The sequence below is a fragment of the Neodiprion lecontei genome, chromosome 6, assembly GCF_021901455.1.
Source record: "Neodiprion lecontei isolate iyNeoLeco1 chromosome 6, iyNeoLeco1.1, whole genome shotgun sequence".
Classification (NCBI taxonomy): Eukaryota; Metazoa; Arthropoda; class Insecta; order Hymenoptera; family Diprionidae; genus Neodiprion; species Neodiprion lecontei.
This window is the reverse complement of record NC_060265.1, coordinates 23,211,804-23,228,970: the sequence shown is the minus strand read 5'-3', so window position 1 is coordinate 23,228,970 and position 17,167 is coordinate 23,211,804. Positions and strand designations below refer to the sequence as shown.

Here is a 17,167-nt window from a genome sequence, read left to right as displayed (position 1 = left end):
TTTTATTTATTTTTTTTTCTCACCTTTTTTCTTTCATTCCTCGCGATTCTCGATTCCTGAATCCGAGACTTGAAGGACGTTATGTACAATGTGCCGTATTTCTCTCGAGGGAAACGGGGTTGGTTCCCTGTCATTCGAGTTCATCAGCCATTCTCTCAAAAGTTTCTTCTCAAACCGTTTGTCATTAGGAAAGCTTGTTCAGAAAGACGCGGCGTAATCATTTCAAATAAATTCCGCAACCTTCGACATTCAATTCAAATCATTCCCGTTTAACGATCGCAACCGACTTTCTCACCGACCCGAACGTGATCCTTGATATACTCGTACAATTCCGCAATTTCTTCGTTTTATCTCGCTACGCACTGTTATTGGCGTAACTCGTTATGGTTCAGGTATCAGGTAGACATTATATACATATATATATAAACAAATCCGTAAACATGTGATGTGTCGAAGAATTTTTATTAACAGACATGGTGTATTGAGGTGACAGTACGATGAATATAATGAGAGTATGGATGAGAAATAATATTAATAATAGTGATGATAATGGCAATAATATTAATGCAATAATAATATTAACAACAACGATTAGAGTCGTTTTAAAAATGAAAACAAAATGAAATTAGAACACAAAAAAAAAAAAAATAGAATCGTCATGATTCGCTTTTATCCGACATTATAATTGTATTTATAGTACCAGGTTCAGTTGAACAGCACCGGTTTTGTATATCTACGTTTCTTAAATGTGTACAAAATATACGTAGGTATATTATAGTATATGTATATGTGAACTTTGTTTAGTTTTTTACCGATAAACTTTATATTGGGTTCTGTTAAACACCGGCGTACTGTCGGACGACTTTGGACCACTCCCTCGGGAAGTTTCTTTGAATATGTGAGAGAACTTTTTGAATCTGCCTAGTTTCTTCGGGGCTGCATTGCGGGCATGCACCTCGGAGGACGAGCGGTGCCAGACCTGGAAAATAAAACAAAGGCATTCGAGTTACGGTCGGGGGTATTCGGTATTTCGCATTTACAGTCTCCGGGATGCGTAGAGGGAATTTTCACGTACATATCGTCACCGTATGTGTAAGCGTAGAAATTTTCGTTCGGTGGCTGCTGCAGATGAAGATTTAACGCAACACACGCTCGTTGCGATTTCCTCGAGCTAAATGAATCGAAAGTCATTTAGGAGGGGAACGGTTTATACATACCTATATAACGCGTGTATAAAGTTCGGTATATACAGGTAGAAACGTGGAAATGCGCGTTTGGCGAGATAAGCGATTTCTAAACGCTTAAAATTTCCAGCGTAGCGCCAATTCATTGCCATGCTTTGAATAATTATAAGCTGAAAATTCCCCCCCCCCCCTCGCCGACGCAAAAATTCGCATACAAATTGTGTAATTAGGAAAGAAATAAATTTGCGAATCTCTTGATGTATTGCGATTGCATGGAAGCTGAAGGAGATGCCGGGAAACGTGAGAAACGCAACCCTAATCGCGATCCGAAACTCTGACCGTTATATCGTAAGCATAAAAATTTCCAGTTGTCAAACAAACGCGGAATAACTTTTGGCGTCGATAATGAATCGCTGGCCGAGCTAGTCTATCCGATTCATTCGGAATGAATTTACCGGGATTTCACGAGGTTCTACAAATAACCAAATGGCAATCCTTTTAATTAAAGTTTTAACCCAGTTTCGACTCGCCTATACATGCTATTATTATAAATCCTCCCGCAGAGTCCCGCGTTCCCTCGGGTTCTACCGGCTCTCCATGATTCAACGATCCAGTTTTCGAATCGAGAAGGGAAATCGGAACTCCTCGATTATTTTACACCCGGTGAAAACTTACTTTTCAATCGTCGTCCCACCGGATCGCACGGTGCTTCGCCAAGGGCGCATTTCAGTTGCCGCATGAGGTAACGTTTGTCATTTAAAGCGATCTCGAGTTGATCGTCGGAAACCCTGGATCGAGCCTGTTGTTCTTGATTAACTTGGGGATTCTCCGCAGCCATAGCGAAACAGACCATCGAACAGACGAGCAGAGCCTGCGTGAAGGAAAAATAGTGTTAAAATATCGTGCCGTTTTTCACGCCCAACTGCAGGCGAATACAATAACACCGATCTTTCAACGATCTATGAAACAACTCGTGATTTTCTCTCGCCGATGCAGTTTGAGCGTCTCGCGAAGACGATTCAGCTTAATTCAAATCTCTGCCCAACTACCGGGTACTTTTATCTTCCATGAGGGTATCTTAAAGATACGTACATGAGAAACTCACTTCACAGGATCGTGTTCGAAAACTAACCAGAAATTAATAGTATTACTTTTTTATACTTCGCGTGTAGCTGGACAATTGTGCGTAACGTTTTTATACGCGGCCGTTCGATATTCTTTACTTTCATTTTTCCGTCCGCGAATGATTGCGCATAACTTACTGCATAAGTTTTACAAATGTGCCGCACAAGTTGTCACGGACGTTATATCATACAGAACGTGTTATCGGATGATTATACGTATGCGTGTAACGAGATGATTTACGATTTGCAAAATTGAGCTCGGCGTTTCCCAATTTAATTATATATTCAATTTATGATCCAGTTGGTTGGTTCGAAAAATTCAGAATAAATTAATTTTCACACTTGGAAATATACAAATATTGCACACAATTATACAGCTTGCTTATATCGAGAAAAAAAAACTTTGTTTTTATTGTTTTCATTAATCCAGATATTTACGACTCACCTTCAGCAGCACAGCCATGTTGAATGTGTTCAATTTAACGTGCTTAATTGTATGTATATTGTTGTTATAAATGCGAATTCGTTGCCGCGTGAAAACGTCGCGAGAAATATTCGGTGAATGGTTTTATACCAAAAGTCAAGTTTACTCGACACTTCACGGTGAAAAAAGTTTGAGATATCGAAGGGAAGGTTGCCTGAGTAGCAGTTGATAGAAATCGTGCTCCTTTTATAGTTGCTTTCGGCGCGAAATCTCGAGACGCACTGGCGCTTGGGTTACGCTCGTCCAGTAAATACGAAAGTGTGCACAGCACCGGTGTAATATGCACAACTTGACAGAGAGAGAAAGAGAGAGAGAGAGGGAGGGAGGGAGGGAGGGAAAGAGAGATAGAGAAAGAGAGACAGATTTAAAACCATCGAGGGAGGGAGAACTTTAATCTACCCAAGACACGATATACGTTTTCTTGGAGCGTGAAGAGAGGGCAGGAAAAAGTACATCGAACAGTCGAAAAAATAAATTCTACGAATTTTCCGTGATTTGTTATGCAATGAAGTACGTTGGATGTTCTCGGAATATTAATTAATCCCACAATACGTATATTATAATACGCGATCAATTCTCTGACTATGTAATCAAACGCAAACGCGAGTCAGTTTTCAAAATTTCTCCGAAATTTCCGTGACGTAATTACTTATGTACAAATTTGGGAATAAAGGGTTACTCGGATTTAATTATCTCGCATTGAAATAATGTTTTCAACCGTAAGATTAAACCTTAATGCTCTGTTTCAGGCAAGATAATTGAGAAGCTTTGTGGCGACAGGGTGGAGAACGATTTTCTACACGCTCTATTAAACACGGAGACGACTAGTTTTATGAAGAAATATTGTTATAAAAATACTCAACCCATTACGTCCATACATTTTTCCATATACCACTTCTACGCGTGCGAGGCAAATATTTTTCATAAAGTAGTCGCTGCCGTTTCGTTTCTGGGAATGGAAAAGCTGAGGTAAAAGTTTATCCGACCGATATCTCATGCTCGTATTCTACCCAGTTCCCATACAGTTACTTACTGCTCGTTGAGTGAAAGTCAAGAAAATATGGGACGGTAAGCTGTACGACAACTTGTTCTTCCAAATTATTGTCAGCTGACGTTAGAAGTTCACGGACAAATATTAACCGTCCGTATACTAAATTTGAGTAACTCGTAGAAATCCTGTTCCACTTACGGTCTGTATTGTCCCATTTAAATTCATTCATTTCTCCGGTTACGCAAACCGAGGAATAAGGATTTCTAAAAAAACCGTTCCGGATGCGTGTAAATCGGTCCAATCGATCGCCCGAATGCTGTTCACAAATTGGTTTTCAAAGGAAATTCACGTGCACGCGGTTCAACAAACCGGACGGGAGGAGAAAGTGTCTTCTATCTTCAGCCGGATGCGGGGGTTATGTAGCTGCTTTTACGAAGTAACTCTGGTTACCTGCAAGGCCCCGGATCTACATCCACGATGTGATGTAACACAAGTCACACTTTACGATTCCTGGAATGCGTGCTGCATCCTTGATCTTTTTATCATTTCGTGGCGATGCAACGATATTTGTGAGAGTCAGCGCTTTATTAACAGGACTAATCACGAGTTGTATGACGAAAGTATGTGAAAACGGCACTGAAAGTCGAGCGATATCTTTATTTATTTGTTTTTTTTTTTGCTGTAAAAATGTACGAATTTAAGCTCCGTGAAAGTCTTTTCGTACTTTTTACCGGCTATAAGTAGTCGGGACGCTTTCGTACGTACAGCGTATTCTTATGCACAAAACTCGTCTTAGAAACACTTAGCGTGACTCAATATTTATGTGCCGAAATGTTCAAACATTTACAGAAACTTATCTTGCAGGAAATTTTCTTCTCCATCAACGGCCGTCGGTAGTCAGCGATTATCACAATTTTGAGAAACTGTGAACGAAGTTTTTTTTATCTTTCGATTATAGTTTCCACGCTCTGAGAATCGAGAGCCTTCTACAGTAAGAAGATTTTTCAGTTGTATGCGTTCACGGTTATCAATTATAATTGTATATATAGGCACATACCGATCCATAATATATTTTTGAAGACGCCCTAGCATCGCTCTACGCCGGTCTGCCTATACTTATTTGTTGTCTTTCATTATACTGTTCTCGTAACACAACCTTCACCAAGTCACGTCGTGCATGACCCGTCAAGCCGTACCCCCTAAGGGGCGTGTAATTTGTGTAAATAGGACAATTATTATTCGAAACACGGTTTTACAGGGAATGCTTTCGTACGTTATTTTTATTAATATTTTATCCTTATCGCAATTCGACGACGGATGGCATGGGCATATGTATATCCGTTTGTTCATAGTGCCTCTAAACGTACACGTTGTAAATCAATAGGCAAATAAATAACGTGCGTCTTTTATTTGACAAATTTTTTGTCCAAGCAGCAATAAAATGGCGCAGCTTTTATACGCTAAACAGCTGGCGTAGAATAATTATTGACGGGAAACACCGTGTAGTCACACATCGGCATCAGTTATTACACGTATAGCTGACACGTGTACGCGTAGATGAAGTTTGCTTTCTTCGTATACAGCGAGGGTCACTATGGGCTATTCATGTTCATGGAATTTCGGTTTCGTGTCAATTAAGTCATTAGAAATTGACGACAAGTGTTTGGCTTTAGTTGCGCTAGTTCAACTTACGATACAAATTAAGGAAGCTTGTTGCTTGTACTCTGGAATTTCGACCAACTTTCTATTTTACGTACAGAATGATTATGGATGTGAACAAATTCCAATGATTTTGTTACAACTGTCACTATATTTCTGCATGTATAATAAAGCTGTAAATCAGGATAAACGAACAGTTCTTATCGCTTCATGTTCCATACCCACATATATTTTTGAATTCTGTTCATATGTCCTCTTCCCATCCGAAAAAGGTAATAAACAAACAATTTATATGTAGCCAAAAATATGAAATATAGCAAGCTTTGCTTTTGCTCTGAACAACTTGCAAGTAGAATATTGCAAATGTGATAAATCTTCAAATTTCTTTCGTCAAACCAGGTATACACAACGTTCTTAATAATCAAAGCGCATTACGAGTTCGTGTGGTGATTGCAAAAGAAAATAAATAAATAATCATATAGACAAATCAATAGACATTGAGTGAGAAAGTCGGAGCATTGTGTCGAAACTGAACAGCTGCCTGCGTGACGTTATTAGCTTGTATTCCGAATCGACGCAATGTTCTCAAAAAGTTTATATATTCCTTGAAATCTGAAAGTATAATATACCCAGGATAAAAAAACTGGATCGCGCATATGTCGAAATCTGAAGTGAACTAGCAAAAAGGGATACGTAAAGAAGAGGTAAGGAAAAAGTAAAGAAAAATGAGTCAATTTTACGCTCAATAGTTTGCGTTTGAGTAAGTAAGCGTCCGCTCATGAGGGCATATAAGTATAACCGATAATAAAGTTTGCCGCGATAAAAGTTGATTGTTCATTTATTCCACAAACTTTGATATTAGGCGTCGTCTCTTATTCCGAAAAGCTCAGTAAATGTAGATATTGTACGTGTACGCACATTACAACGCCTAATGGAAGACAAATTCAGGGGCCTTGTACTTATGCAAGGAATCGATGAAGGCAAGTTCCTAGAATTTATGACTGCTCTTGAGCTTTGACTAAATAATTGGCTACTATTATGATGCAACGATTGCGATTAGAAACCGTCCAACAATAGAGTCTGCGCAAATTTTTCACAGCGATTTGCTTATGGTGCATGGCGTTCAGATTTAGCGCCTGTTAATATACTTTCATGCTTACGCGTGTGCGTGTGTGTTTGCGTGTTTGTGTAAACAGCGCAAACTCATCAGCGAAAGTCTAAACCCGTTCATTCACCAGTTTTTAAAACCTCTTTAGAATCTGATCTTGACCTACCTCATCAAATCGCTATAAATACGCAGTTTTTTATGTGTGGATGTACATCTCCGTACACCTACGCACGTTCGTGCATTTGTTACTCTCTATCTTTTTCTACGTCCGTATGTTCGCTTATAACTTTAGAACTGCTAAACTGATTATTTTTTTTTTTTATTACTGTGGATAGCTACAACGTCTGGCTAGGTTTTAGACTATATTTCGTTACAACCGGATCAATAGTTTTAGAGATATAACGATATTTGTATGTCAGGTCGGAACGAGATCACACACTTATGCGAACGCTGACTAAACTCTTACAGATAGAGGAAAGTTGTGCGGAAGAGTTTTCAAGGTCGAGATAAGCTCTACAACAAAGTCTGGGACAGCTTATGGCTATGGCGAATAGTTTTGTCACAAGGAGTATTTGAAAATATTCGCGGACAGAGTCGCAACGGTCCGCTATAGTTATATACGTATATGGAGGCGTTTACAATTCTGAGCCGAGGCGACATGATATCGAGTTGCAAGTCTAATGTTATTCAGGAATGTGTCCGCGAGTGTAATAGCGAGTAATTCTAGTCTACTACGCATAAGAGTATTGATTATGCATCGACATAGAGCGCTATTGACGAGTATAGTTATTTTCTCTAGTTCGATCGTCCAGTTTAAAACGTGTACAGAGATCGATCTGCGTACTGCGGCGAAGTTTGAAAATGTTTGAAAAAACGTTGTATAACAATGGAAAATATATGATTGGTGAAACTTTATTCATATCTGATCGCAGGATCACTTAATTAGTGGTGTTTGTTGATACGATAAAGTAATTACGAGCGTGTCGGTGGAGTGATTTGAAAAATCGCCTTGACAAATAATATTTACGTTTTAAAATTAAAAGCGACCTTGCCCCCTGGTAGCCATTTTGCCGCCCAACAAATATGGCCGTCCAAGAAACAAGAAAATTTCTATTATTTTTAATAAATCGCGTACCGTAAGCTCATAAAGGTGTGTTAAGGCTTGTTTGAACTGCTAACAAACATTCTTGGATATATTTTCATACGTACATGTGTCGTTTCACCCCCGAACTGTTGCTAAGTAATAATAATTTATCAAAGTGTGTTCGCGTGTGACATATAACCTAAGATTTGTTTCTGTGCTTTTCTGTGACAATCGCTGCTACTTTCATTGCTCCGTGACAAGTGTTTATAGAGCCTCATGTTATTATCGAATATAAGGCAATCGTCGTTACAACGAAGTTTTAGCAAATGTACAGAAAAAAGTTTAAGAAAAAAATGTGTTATTTTTATTATTTGTCATATTATTTACATTTATAACCTCTAAAAACGCGTATAGGTATACATTTTCCTCTTTTTTCTTTTTTTTTTATTCACCCAACCAACTAAACAGAACAAATATTCTTCATTTCGTATAGATTAAATTAACTCTCGGTGTTGAATGATATTCTTTTTCTTATCATGACCAAGCTTTTTGCTAACTGTGCTAACAAATAATCGAGAAAAAATGCGATACTGTATATGATATTGAAGAAAAATTGAAAAATTAATACAATAAGAAGGAAGGAAAACCTTAATTAAACCAGAAACGCTGCAGGTGTATATTGTACATACGATAATTTCGTCCAAAATATCAGAAAACAATGGATGAGCGAAGGGTAGCCGATTACTTCGTTGTCGCCGGACTTCCGGGGCAAGACGATAATTTTTCAACCGATGAGAACGACGAAAGCAACAAGCTGGAGGATTGGTGTCAGGAAGGAACGCATTTGAAGGATACTCACATGCAGGCTCCCATCACAGATCTGGCCATTATATTTCCAGCTCTGGGAGAAACTTGTCCCGAGGATTATACCCTTTTGAGTAAAACGGTGACTGGCTTTCCAGCGGATTTAAACCACGGAAGCCTCAGAACAAACGAATGCTATATTTGTTACAAGAGAGGCAGGGACAAGCCACCTTTGGTCGATATCGGTGAGTACCACAATTTATAAATTACCGTTGCCTATGCACAATATTTATCGTTTCCGGAAAATCTAAGATCACAGAATTATTTTCAAATTTGGTAGAATATGTAGAAAAATTATGAAAATTTAAAGGTATTTTTAATCGTCTTGTATGTTTTATTAGATTTGTAGCTACGGATCATGTGTTAAAGTAAATGTTCTGTCTTTTCTGTCTCCCCAAATATATCTGAAGAAATGAAAATTTTTATTCAAAAATCCTAGAATTATTATATCGATATCTATACATTTAAGTAGATATTCTGCTTCATATGTAGTTAAGACTTTGACGATAGTTACGATTAGAAGAATTGAGAACAGTTGTGTTTCAGGAGTAATATACGACGGCAAAGAACGTATAATGCCTGACGCAGAGGTGGTCTTTGAGACCCCGGATGGACATGTTGCAAATGTAAATAACTCGACATCAAGAATATTTGTTACCTATAGAAGAGCCAGTCCTAAAATGCCATGCAACAGTCTGGTGGTTACGGACATATGTGTGATATTGAAAAACAAAGGAGAGTGTCAGCCTCACGCATTTTGCGTTATAAACAAAAATCTGAATAAAGGAATGCTGGGGAGCGATGTGTTTTTGTGTTATAAAAAATCTATGAACCGAGCCAATTTGATATCGTTCAAGCCTGCGATATTGTACAAGTATCCTATAAAAGACTACGACAGTTTTATGTTCCCCAATTCTGTCGCCATGTTTTGCTTGCCGATGGGCGCCACTATTGAATGTTGGCCAAAATTGGCATGTAAACCAAAACCCGTATTTTCCACATTTGTATTAACAGTAGCTGATGCGGCCCAAAAGATATATGGATCTGCTATCACGTTTTATGAAGAAATTGAGCCAGTATTAAAAGACTCGAGTAATGCTAATTCTCACGATATTTTGGAACTTTGTCCGAAGAATGAAAAAAACTCAAACTGTGGTAGGTACCTAGTTGACGGCCTTATAAAATATAAGATTTGATTCACACTAAATTTAGACATTGTCTCATTTTTTATCAATTCTCTCTTCAAGCACATTACTCTTCCAGCAGATAACATAGACGATTCAATGCTTACGGGAAATTCAGCAGAGGATGCAAAGGTTGACCTAGGAAAAATAAGGAATTATAAAAAACTTGGTATTTTTGATAAGTTGAGTCCGTCACAAATCGATAAGTTGCAATTTGAGGATCCGAATACTCAGTCATTGAACATCAGCAAATCGATATGTATTCTCTCACATTGGCCATTTTTCGACACATTTGAAAAGTTTCTTGTCTTTCTACACAGTATGGTGAATGGTCAGGAGCAAAATGTTCCCATTGAGAAATACATAGCTTATTTTCTCTGTGACATACCTTTTCCCAGTCCTCAAAGACCGAGAATATTGGTTCAATTGAGCGGAGACGACAGATTGATTTTAACGCAGCCTGAAGATCTTGCATTGCCAAGGTCCGGAGCGAGTTTCAGGCAATTGCTGATAAATTTAGGACCAGACAATTGTTTGTTAATTCTCTTACTCATTTTAACGGAACAGAAGATATTGGTTCATTCTTTGAGACCAGATGTTTTGACATCCGTTAGCGAAGCAATAGCAATGATCCTATTTCCGTTCAAGTGGCAGTGTCCTTACATACCGTTGTGTCCTTTGGGATTGGCAGAGGTAAATTCATTTAATTTTCGTAATATTTGATACGCCACACATTTATACTTTTTTTTTTCTCTTTTAAGTTAAAAAAAAAAAATGGTTACTATTTTTTGGGAGTTGGGTTGAAATTTCAGAGAACATAACAAAACATTTTAAAATGATGAAATATAATTGAAATCTATAATATAGATACAAGTTTTGAATTCAGATGTACTGTCGGTCTGTTTGATCCGATTGTTGACTGTAGTTTCAATTTTATTGATTGGTGGACTAATGTTAAAAAATTATTTAGGTACTCCATGCACCGCTGCCGTTTCTTATTGGTGTGGATTCTCGTTTTTTTGACTTATACGATCCACCAGCAGATGTGAACTGTGTTGATCTTGACACCAACAACGTCGCTATTTGCGATGATAAGAAGTATTTGAACATAAAATTGCTCCCTAAGAAAGCAGGTCGATCTCTGAAAAATAGACTGGAACTCCTTTACTCAAAGTTGATTAGCTTGGGTAGAAGTTATACATCTCAGAAAGGTACATTTTTTATTTTGTTTATAGGCATATATAATACTCATTATTTTCCAATGTAACATGTTAAAGAAACGATTTTTCATAGAACGAGGGGATGCAGATTTTAGCGTAGATCGTGAGTTTCAACAAAAACGGAAGGAACAAGCTTTGGAGCTGGAAATACAAGATGCTTTTCTTCGATTTATGGCCTTAATATTGAAGGGCTACCGATCATATTTACTGCCAATTACAAAAGCACCCACTGTTGGGTCAACGGACCCAACGAGCCTATTTAATATGCAAGCCTTTCTGAGAAGTCGTGATAAAGCTCATGCAAAATTTTACAGCATGCTAGTTCGCACCCAGATGTTCATAAGGTAGAGCACAGAATTACGGACAATTTAATAGTGTTAACGGTGGAAAAGTAGTATTGTGATATGTCAAAAATTTTTAAGACAAACCGGACAACTTTTTGTATATTTTCAGATTTATAGAAGAAAGAAGCTTTGTGTCAGATATGGATATGGCAGGTTTAGCATTTTTTGATGAGTGTACGGAACGAGTTGAAGAAGAGAGTGGTACGTTTAGTTGCGAAAAAAAGAATCGTGTTTAGTTCTGAAAGTTGTTCACATAGATTTTTATTATTTATATTTATATTAATTTCTTTATTCAGGACCACTTTTGGAGTTAGATGAATCACAGCACAGTGAACGCACAGTATTTATTCCCCCACCCGAAGCTGGAACGAATAAAAAAAAATTGGTCTACAAATCGTTCAAATTGAATCCTGATTTAATGAGGCCACAGAAAAATCTCAGTTCGAAAAATCCAGCCCTTACTGCGTTCAGCATGGTGCCTGGAAGCCCGATGGCACGTAGAACCAAGCATGAGATAAAAGTGGCTCAAAAAATGGCCAGAAAACAGGTGAGGCCATAGAAAAATGTTGCACTTAGAAATCGAAACTGTGGGTACAGACGCACTGTGATGAACCTTGTGTTATAGTAAATATGACCAAGCTCAATTCACCAGTAACTTTACACTGAATCGAGCAGGAAAATGTAAAATAATGTAGAACCATGTAAGGAAAATAATTTATCAATCATTCAATAGGCAGCTGTTCCAGAACGGTGGGCTAGATGTTTGTTGGGCACATGTTATAGTCTGTGGTTTTTACATCTGCCTGCTATGCTACAAGTGTCAAACCAACCTGCAGCTATTTTGCATCAAGCCTATGAGTTGCTTGTGAAAATGCAAAAATTACGAATGGATCCGACTGAAGAGGTAATGCTTCAACATGTAATTTACCATGTTTTTTTTTTTCTTATTGACAATTTTATCTCAGTTTCTCAATAAATTCTCAGGTGACTAATTCAACTCTTCATTCTTCGCAGGTTTGCTACAGAGCTATGATGCAATTGTGTGGAGTTTATGGTCAACCTGTATTGGCTGTGAAATTATTGTTTCACATGAAGCGAAGTGGAGTCCAACCTAATGCCTTGACTTATGGGTTTTATAATAAAGTAAGAAAGCTTTTTCAAATAGGATAACATTAAAAAAAAATTATTTATTTTCATTTAGTGACACTGTAAACCACAGATTGAACATGTGACAATGATTGCTGGTTACAGGCGGTATTGGAGGCAACATGGCCATCTGATATGACAAATTCGAGTCAATTAATGTGGAACAAGTTACGCAATGTTATCGTCGGGGCTGCCTTGTTCAAAAAAGCTGGAAAAAAAGGTGCCAGAAGGAGATTGAGTGCTGCGACTGATATACACAGCGTGGATGGCAAGAGTAGCGAGACTTTGGAACATGCTATATCTAGGTCTAGCCTTGACAGTGCGCATTCACAAGATTTGGATGCAGCAGGTAGTGATTGTAAGTAAATTGTTGCGTATTGGGTAGCACAGCAAAGTAAGAACTTTGATTGTCAGTGAGACAATAGTAATACAGAATTGAAATACTTATTTATCGATGTCCTGTGTGCATGTTCTAGCTTTGATCAGTAGCATTGTTCCTGATTTACCAGTATTTGGACTTGCGGAGACAAAAATGAAATTTTTACGTCAAAATAGTATTGTCAAAGATCAAGGGGCTGCTCTAAGTACGTCTCAGCCAGAAGCACTTAACCGATCAGCTAGTAATCCAAGGTAAAGATTTATATCAAATTTATCAAATATTATTCGAATAAAAGCGATGCAATATTATGCTCAGAAGTTTCTTTCACGATCAAACTCTGAACGATTTATTTACATTTCAAGGTTAGTCCGAAATCTCGAATCACCACTGAAAAGCCCCGTCAGAACACCTGTTACTGAAAATGATCCTCTCGGAGCGTTACTTAATGATGAAACTCCAGTCGTATCGCCGTCTGGGGAAAATGATTCAAACTGCTCGACAAGTACCTTGACCATACTTAATAATGCAACAGAAGAGCGTGCTGGGGGACCGTTATTATTCAGAAGGTATTTTCAATTCGTTTTTTAATACTTACCTCATTTTGTGGTGTAAGATTTGATAGCGTTAAAATGTTCAGAAAAGTTTTGAAATAACTAGATAAACGATTCAAATTTGCAATCGTAATGCATTTCCAGCAATGTTTTACCTAGAAGTGCTACGTTTCATCAAGCAGTCGATGAAGGTGGACCAATAGTTGGTGGACATTTGCAAAGAAGTGAAACTATGCCTCACTCCGTAGCTCAACAAGGTGAACAAGAAAGAGATAGAGACAGATTGGAGTTTGGTAGTCTTTGGGCACAGAATAAAGACAGTGTAACATCTAGCCTGTCGAGCCTAGGATCTAGTCTCAAGCTTAGTTTTGGGTAAGCAAAGATGTTAGATTTTCATTTCGTTTGAGTTGCAACAAGGATATAGATCACACTCAGAATTTTCCTCATCAATTCACACACGTAAACGCCCATTTATTATCGAATTTTTATTACTTCTTATGAATTTATGATTCGATCACAATATTAATTTCATCAATATTCATAGTATTTACTACTTTGCACTCTCAACATTTTCCTGTGTTCATCGACTCATCGTGCATATCGAAATATTATGATTATTTTGCATGCTCTTGTGTGTGCCTTTTTTTTTTTAATAACATAGACGGTATTCTACCGGAGGCCTGCCATTTGCTAAAAATAAGGAGTTGATATCATCCAATCAGCTCATCGAGTCCTTAAGTTTGTCCAATTATATCAGGTATGTAACATTTTCTTAACATTTCAAATTCTTAAGGAGGACATAATTTTGAGCATGATTCATTATGATAACCGCATGATAGTAGTATGCGGTTGTTAACAATTTAAACCACTTGTCAAAGTTGAGGATTATCACCCTGCTTGCATGTCATGTCAACTCACGATAATATGTAGTAGCTTTAACGATGTATATCACTGTAATAATATGAACTTTATTAACAACCTCATTTGTCTTAGTCCCTCAAGTTTGACTGGAAAGAAGTCAAACGAACTAATATTGGGAGGATTGAATAGCTTGAAATCTGCTGCGACTAGTGTTGCAAAAAAATTCGACGAAATAAAGGAAGCTATCTCTGCTACTAGTACTCCAGTAAAATCGAAGGAGCGTGAACAAAGATTAACTTATGGAATATCTCACGAATCATTGGATTCGCTAACTGATGGGTCACAGCAAGACCGTAATGAGATACCTGTAAGAGGTTCGGGTACGTATGTTCCGTGTTTGTAATTTATAATGAATTTTGGCAATAATGAAGATTGGCAAGCTTGTTTGAATATTCACAATCATTTTGAAAATTTGTACAATCGACTAAGTGTTACCAATTCCATGAATTGCAGGGGATTCAAACGCAGATCTTGGTTCTTTGTCCGAATTAGCCGATTGTTTGTATCCAAGGGGTTCTAGGGACTTAGAAGAACGTATGGCGATAGAATTAGTCTTATCGACTGCCAGTAGGTGCCATAATTGTGCCACTATTATGTATGACGAAGAAATAATGGCTGGCTGGCAGCCAGAGGATTCAAATTTGAATACAGTTTGTCAATTTTGTGATAAAGCTACAGTACCACTTTTGACAGTAACTATATTGGATTATAGGTATTGACACAATATCACAGAATATTTTATTTCTTTAATCTCCGTACTTACGTATTTAACAATTAATTAGAAGTTCTTTTGATATCATATTTGTGTCGTTTAAGTAACAACAACAAACGATAACGATAACATTGTTTTAGGCGTGAGGAGCGTGAGCTAAATGATCCGTTAACAGGAGCATTGATAGAACTCTTAGAACAACCAAAGGAATTGGAAGAACCGATCACAGTTCCATACTTAAATCCGCTCGTGCTTAGGAAAGAATTAGAAAGTGTTTTAAGCCAAGAAGGAGATTCGTGCCTTACCAAGCACAAATTTATACAGGAACATCCCATAGTATACTGGAATTTGATTTGGTACTTTGAACGAATTAATTTGAGCAGTCATTTGCCAGAGCTCTGGTTCAATAATAACCGGGATTTGAAGAATAATTCCCAAAGTAATTCGGCATTGGTTGGTGTTAGAACACTTTGGGATAATGAGAAATTACATATGGATCGTTTGCCTATGTACATTCAATGGAAGACAAACAGTACAGAAGATCGAACGTAAATATATATCAGAATAACTAATTTTAATCAAGCCTACCTTATAATTAGTTTCCTTAGCAAAAACTATTAACTTATTACGCAGGTTAATGCAGTCTGTTATAACAAATGTGCGTTGCAACGACTTAGCGGAACCTATAAGAAGATTAGCTCTGGAGAGGCATAAAAACCAAATGGATGAAAAAACCCCAATTTCTATATACAGAGACATTCTGTTTTTAGTATTCACAGTCTTGGGACGAGGAAATATTGATCAAAGTATGAAGTGAAAAAATTCTCAACAGAATTTTTTTCTTTACTCACAATATCTTATAGATGGTGTTTTCGTGCGTGTGACACTTTGTTATTTGCAGGTGCATTTGATCGGGAATATAATCAGTCGCTTGAAAGACTAACGGAAAAAGAAGAAAAGTTATTGTTGAAAACAGATGCACCCCCAGCTACTATGGCACTATATTGCAGGCATTACTTCAAGCCACTCAACGTATGAACAAACAAATTGAATTATTTTAATAGTACCTGTCATGGGTATACGAAGAGATAAGCTGGTCTCAGTCACTATTCAAAACTATTTTTATTGGATAATTGAACAAATTTGAAAGTCTTTCCTTCATTCGTATTGTTATGATATCTGAATGTGAAGCAGCTGATGAACGAGACAATACATCTCTTTATTGTTTGACTGTTAGCAAGACTTGATAGTTATACGCTAATAATTTGTTAAGTTGAGTGATATAAAAATAATTGATTTTCAATGAACTTTACTACTCCATAACCACAGGATGGTTCAGAGATACAATTTTGTTACTTGGTCAATTAGTTATCAAGAGTTTATATTTATCAGTAGTGATAAAGTATAACTTTGATTCAGTTTTTACTTTGGCATCATTCTGTGTATTTAGAGCATAACAACGTGAGAAGCATGCATGTATTGACTAACGTTTCGAATTTATTTAGGCATTCGTACGTACCTAATTCATAATTTCGAATGTCTTACAGTTCAATCTAAGAGTATGTACGGTATTGACCTGATTACAAAACAAAGGTTTCCTCTAATTTGAAATTTGAATGTAGATTAGGTTAATCTAGCTAGACAAAAAATACTGTTTCTGCAATTATTGCTCAAGCTTGGTCAATGCTATATGCTTATGAGACCTACTAAGTCTTGTTTGTAGGCCAAAGATCGATACCTAAATTTACTTGCAGCTATTGTCTTGTGTTAGGTGTCTCGGATAAGTGATTGAAAAATAGTGAAGATGTGTAAAATTAGGATATCCATATGTTTTTAAGAATTATTTAAATTTATTTTCAAATTTACCGTTCGCTACAAACATATTGAGTAACTTATCGTTTTAAACCATAATTAATTATGTGTTATGTAACCTATGTTCAAAAACTGATGAAAATATAGACAATCTCGTCATCATAGAGCTTTTCAAGTGCCTAGAATGGTTTTGTACTCAGGTAGATACAGTAATTCAGGGAATATCTGTATCAGGTAAACGTGATTCAAAATAGAAATCTGTTTTTTCCATTCTTCAGTAATCTTATTCGGTACGGATTTCAGTCAATAAACTATGAACAGTAAATTTTATTCAGATTTATTAGCAACTTGTTTGCTATTTGCCATACTGGCACTGTCCGTTTTACAATGTTAGAGAGCT

General features: G+C 37.1%; 2 protein-coding genes across 9 annotated transcripts; one reads left to right on the top strand and one right to left on the bottom strand.

Annotated features, from left to right (window-relative positions):
* Positions 1 to 443: 443 nt before the first annotated feature.
* LOC107217760 (ejaculatory bulb-specific protein 3) lies at positions 444 to 3,040 on the bottom strand. The gene is made up of 3 exons (XM_015655406.2): positions 2,754 to 3,040; positions 1,860 to 2,055; positions 444 to 979 (listed from the first exon to the last, which is right to left on the bottom strand). The coding sequence occupies exons 1-3, from the start codon at positions 2,769 to 2,771 to the stop codon at positions 837 to 839; spliced, it is 357 nt and encodes a 118-aa protein (XP_015510892.1). The 5' UTR covers positions 2,772 to 3,040; the 3' UTR covers positions 444 to 836.
* Positions 3,041 to 7,246: 4,206 nt separating this feature from the next.
* On the top strand, positions 7,247 to 16,042 carry LOC107217763 (DENN domain-containing protein Crag). 8 transcript variants are annotated; one of them, XM_046742833.1, is made up of 20 exons: positions 7,247 to 7,700; positions 8,347 to 8,683; positions 9,045 to 9,653; positions 9,762 to 10,375; positions 10,653 to 10,893; positions 10,976 to 11,246; positions 11,356 to 11,447; positions 11,543 to 11,793; positions 11,980 to 12,150; positions 12,261 to 12,389; positions 12,498 to 12,750; positions 12,869 to 13,022; positions 13,134 to 13,337; positions 13,467 to 13,694; positions 13,984 to 14,079; positions 14,316 to 14,563; positions 14,697 to 14,955; positions 15,096 to 15,503; positions 15,589 to 15,761; positions 15,857 to 16,042. In XM_046742833.1, exons 2-20 carry the CDS (start codon positions 8,353 to 8,355, stop codon positions 15,991 to 15,993), a joined length of 4,869 nt encoding a protein of 1,622 aa, XP_046598789.1. In that variant the 5' UTR covers positions 7,247 to 7,700; positions 8,347 to 8,352; the 3' UTR covers positions 15,994 to 16,042. The 8 variants fall into 8 exon arrangements, with proteins under 8 accessions (XP_046598789.1, XP_046598788.1, XP_046598794.1 ...); XM_046742832.1 differs by having other exon boundaries at positions 7,247 to 7,962; XM_046742834.1 differs by lacking the exon at positions 7,247 to 7,700 and having other exon boundaries at positions 8,062 to 8,683; positions 13,482 to 13,694.
* The last annotated feature ends 1,125 nt before the right edge of the window (positions 16,043 to 17,167 follow it).

Excerpts from the sequence above, each read along its gene's own strand:
- LOC107217760 (XM_015655406.2), bottom strand. Across the intron at positions 980-1,859 it reads GGTGGGACGACGATTGAAAA|GTCTGGCACCGCTCGTCCTC; the intron begins GTAAGTTTTCAC and ends TTTATTTTCCAG.
- LOC107217763 (XM_046742833.1), top strand. The coding sequence starts at position 8,353 with ATGGATGAGCGAAGGGTAGCCGATTACTTCGTTGTCGCCGGACTTCCG. Across the intron at positions 10,894-10,975 it reads AAGTTATACATCTCAGAAAG|AACGAGGGGATGCAGATTTT; the intron begins GTACATTTTTTA and ends GATTTTTCATAG. Across the intron at positions 14,564-14,696 it reads GATACCTGTAAGAGGTTCGG|GGGATTCAAACGCAGATCTT; the intron begins GTACGTATGTTC and ends CATGAATTGCAG.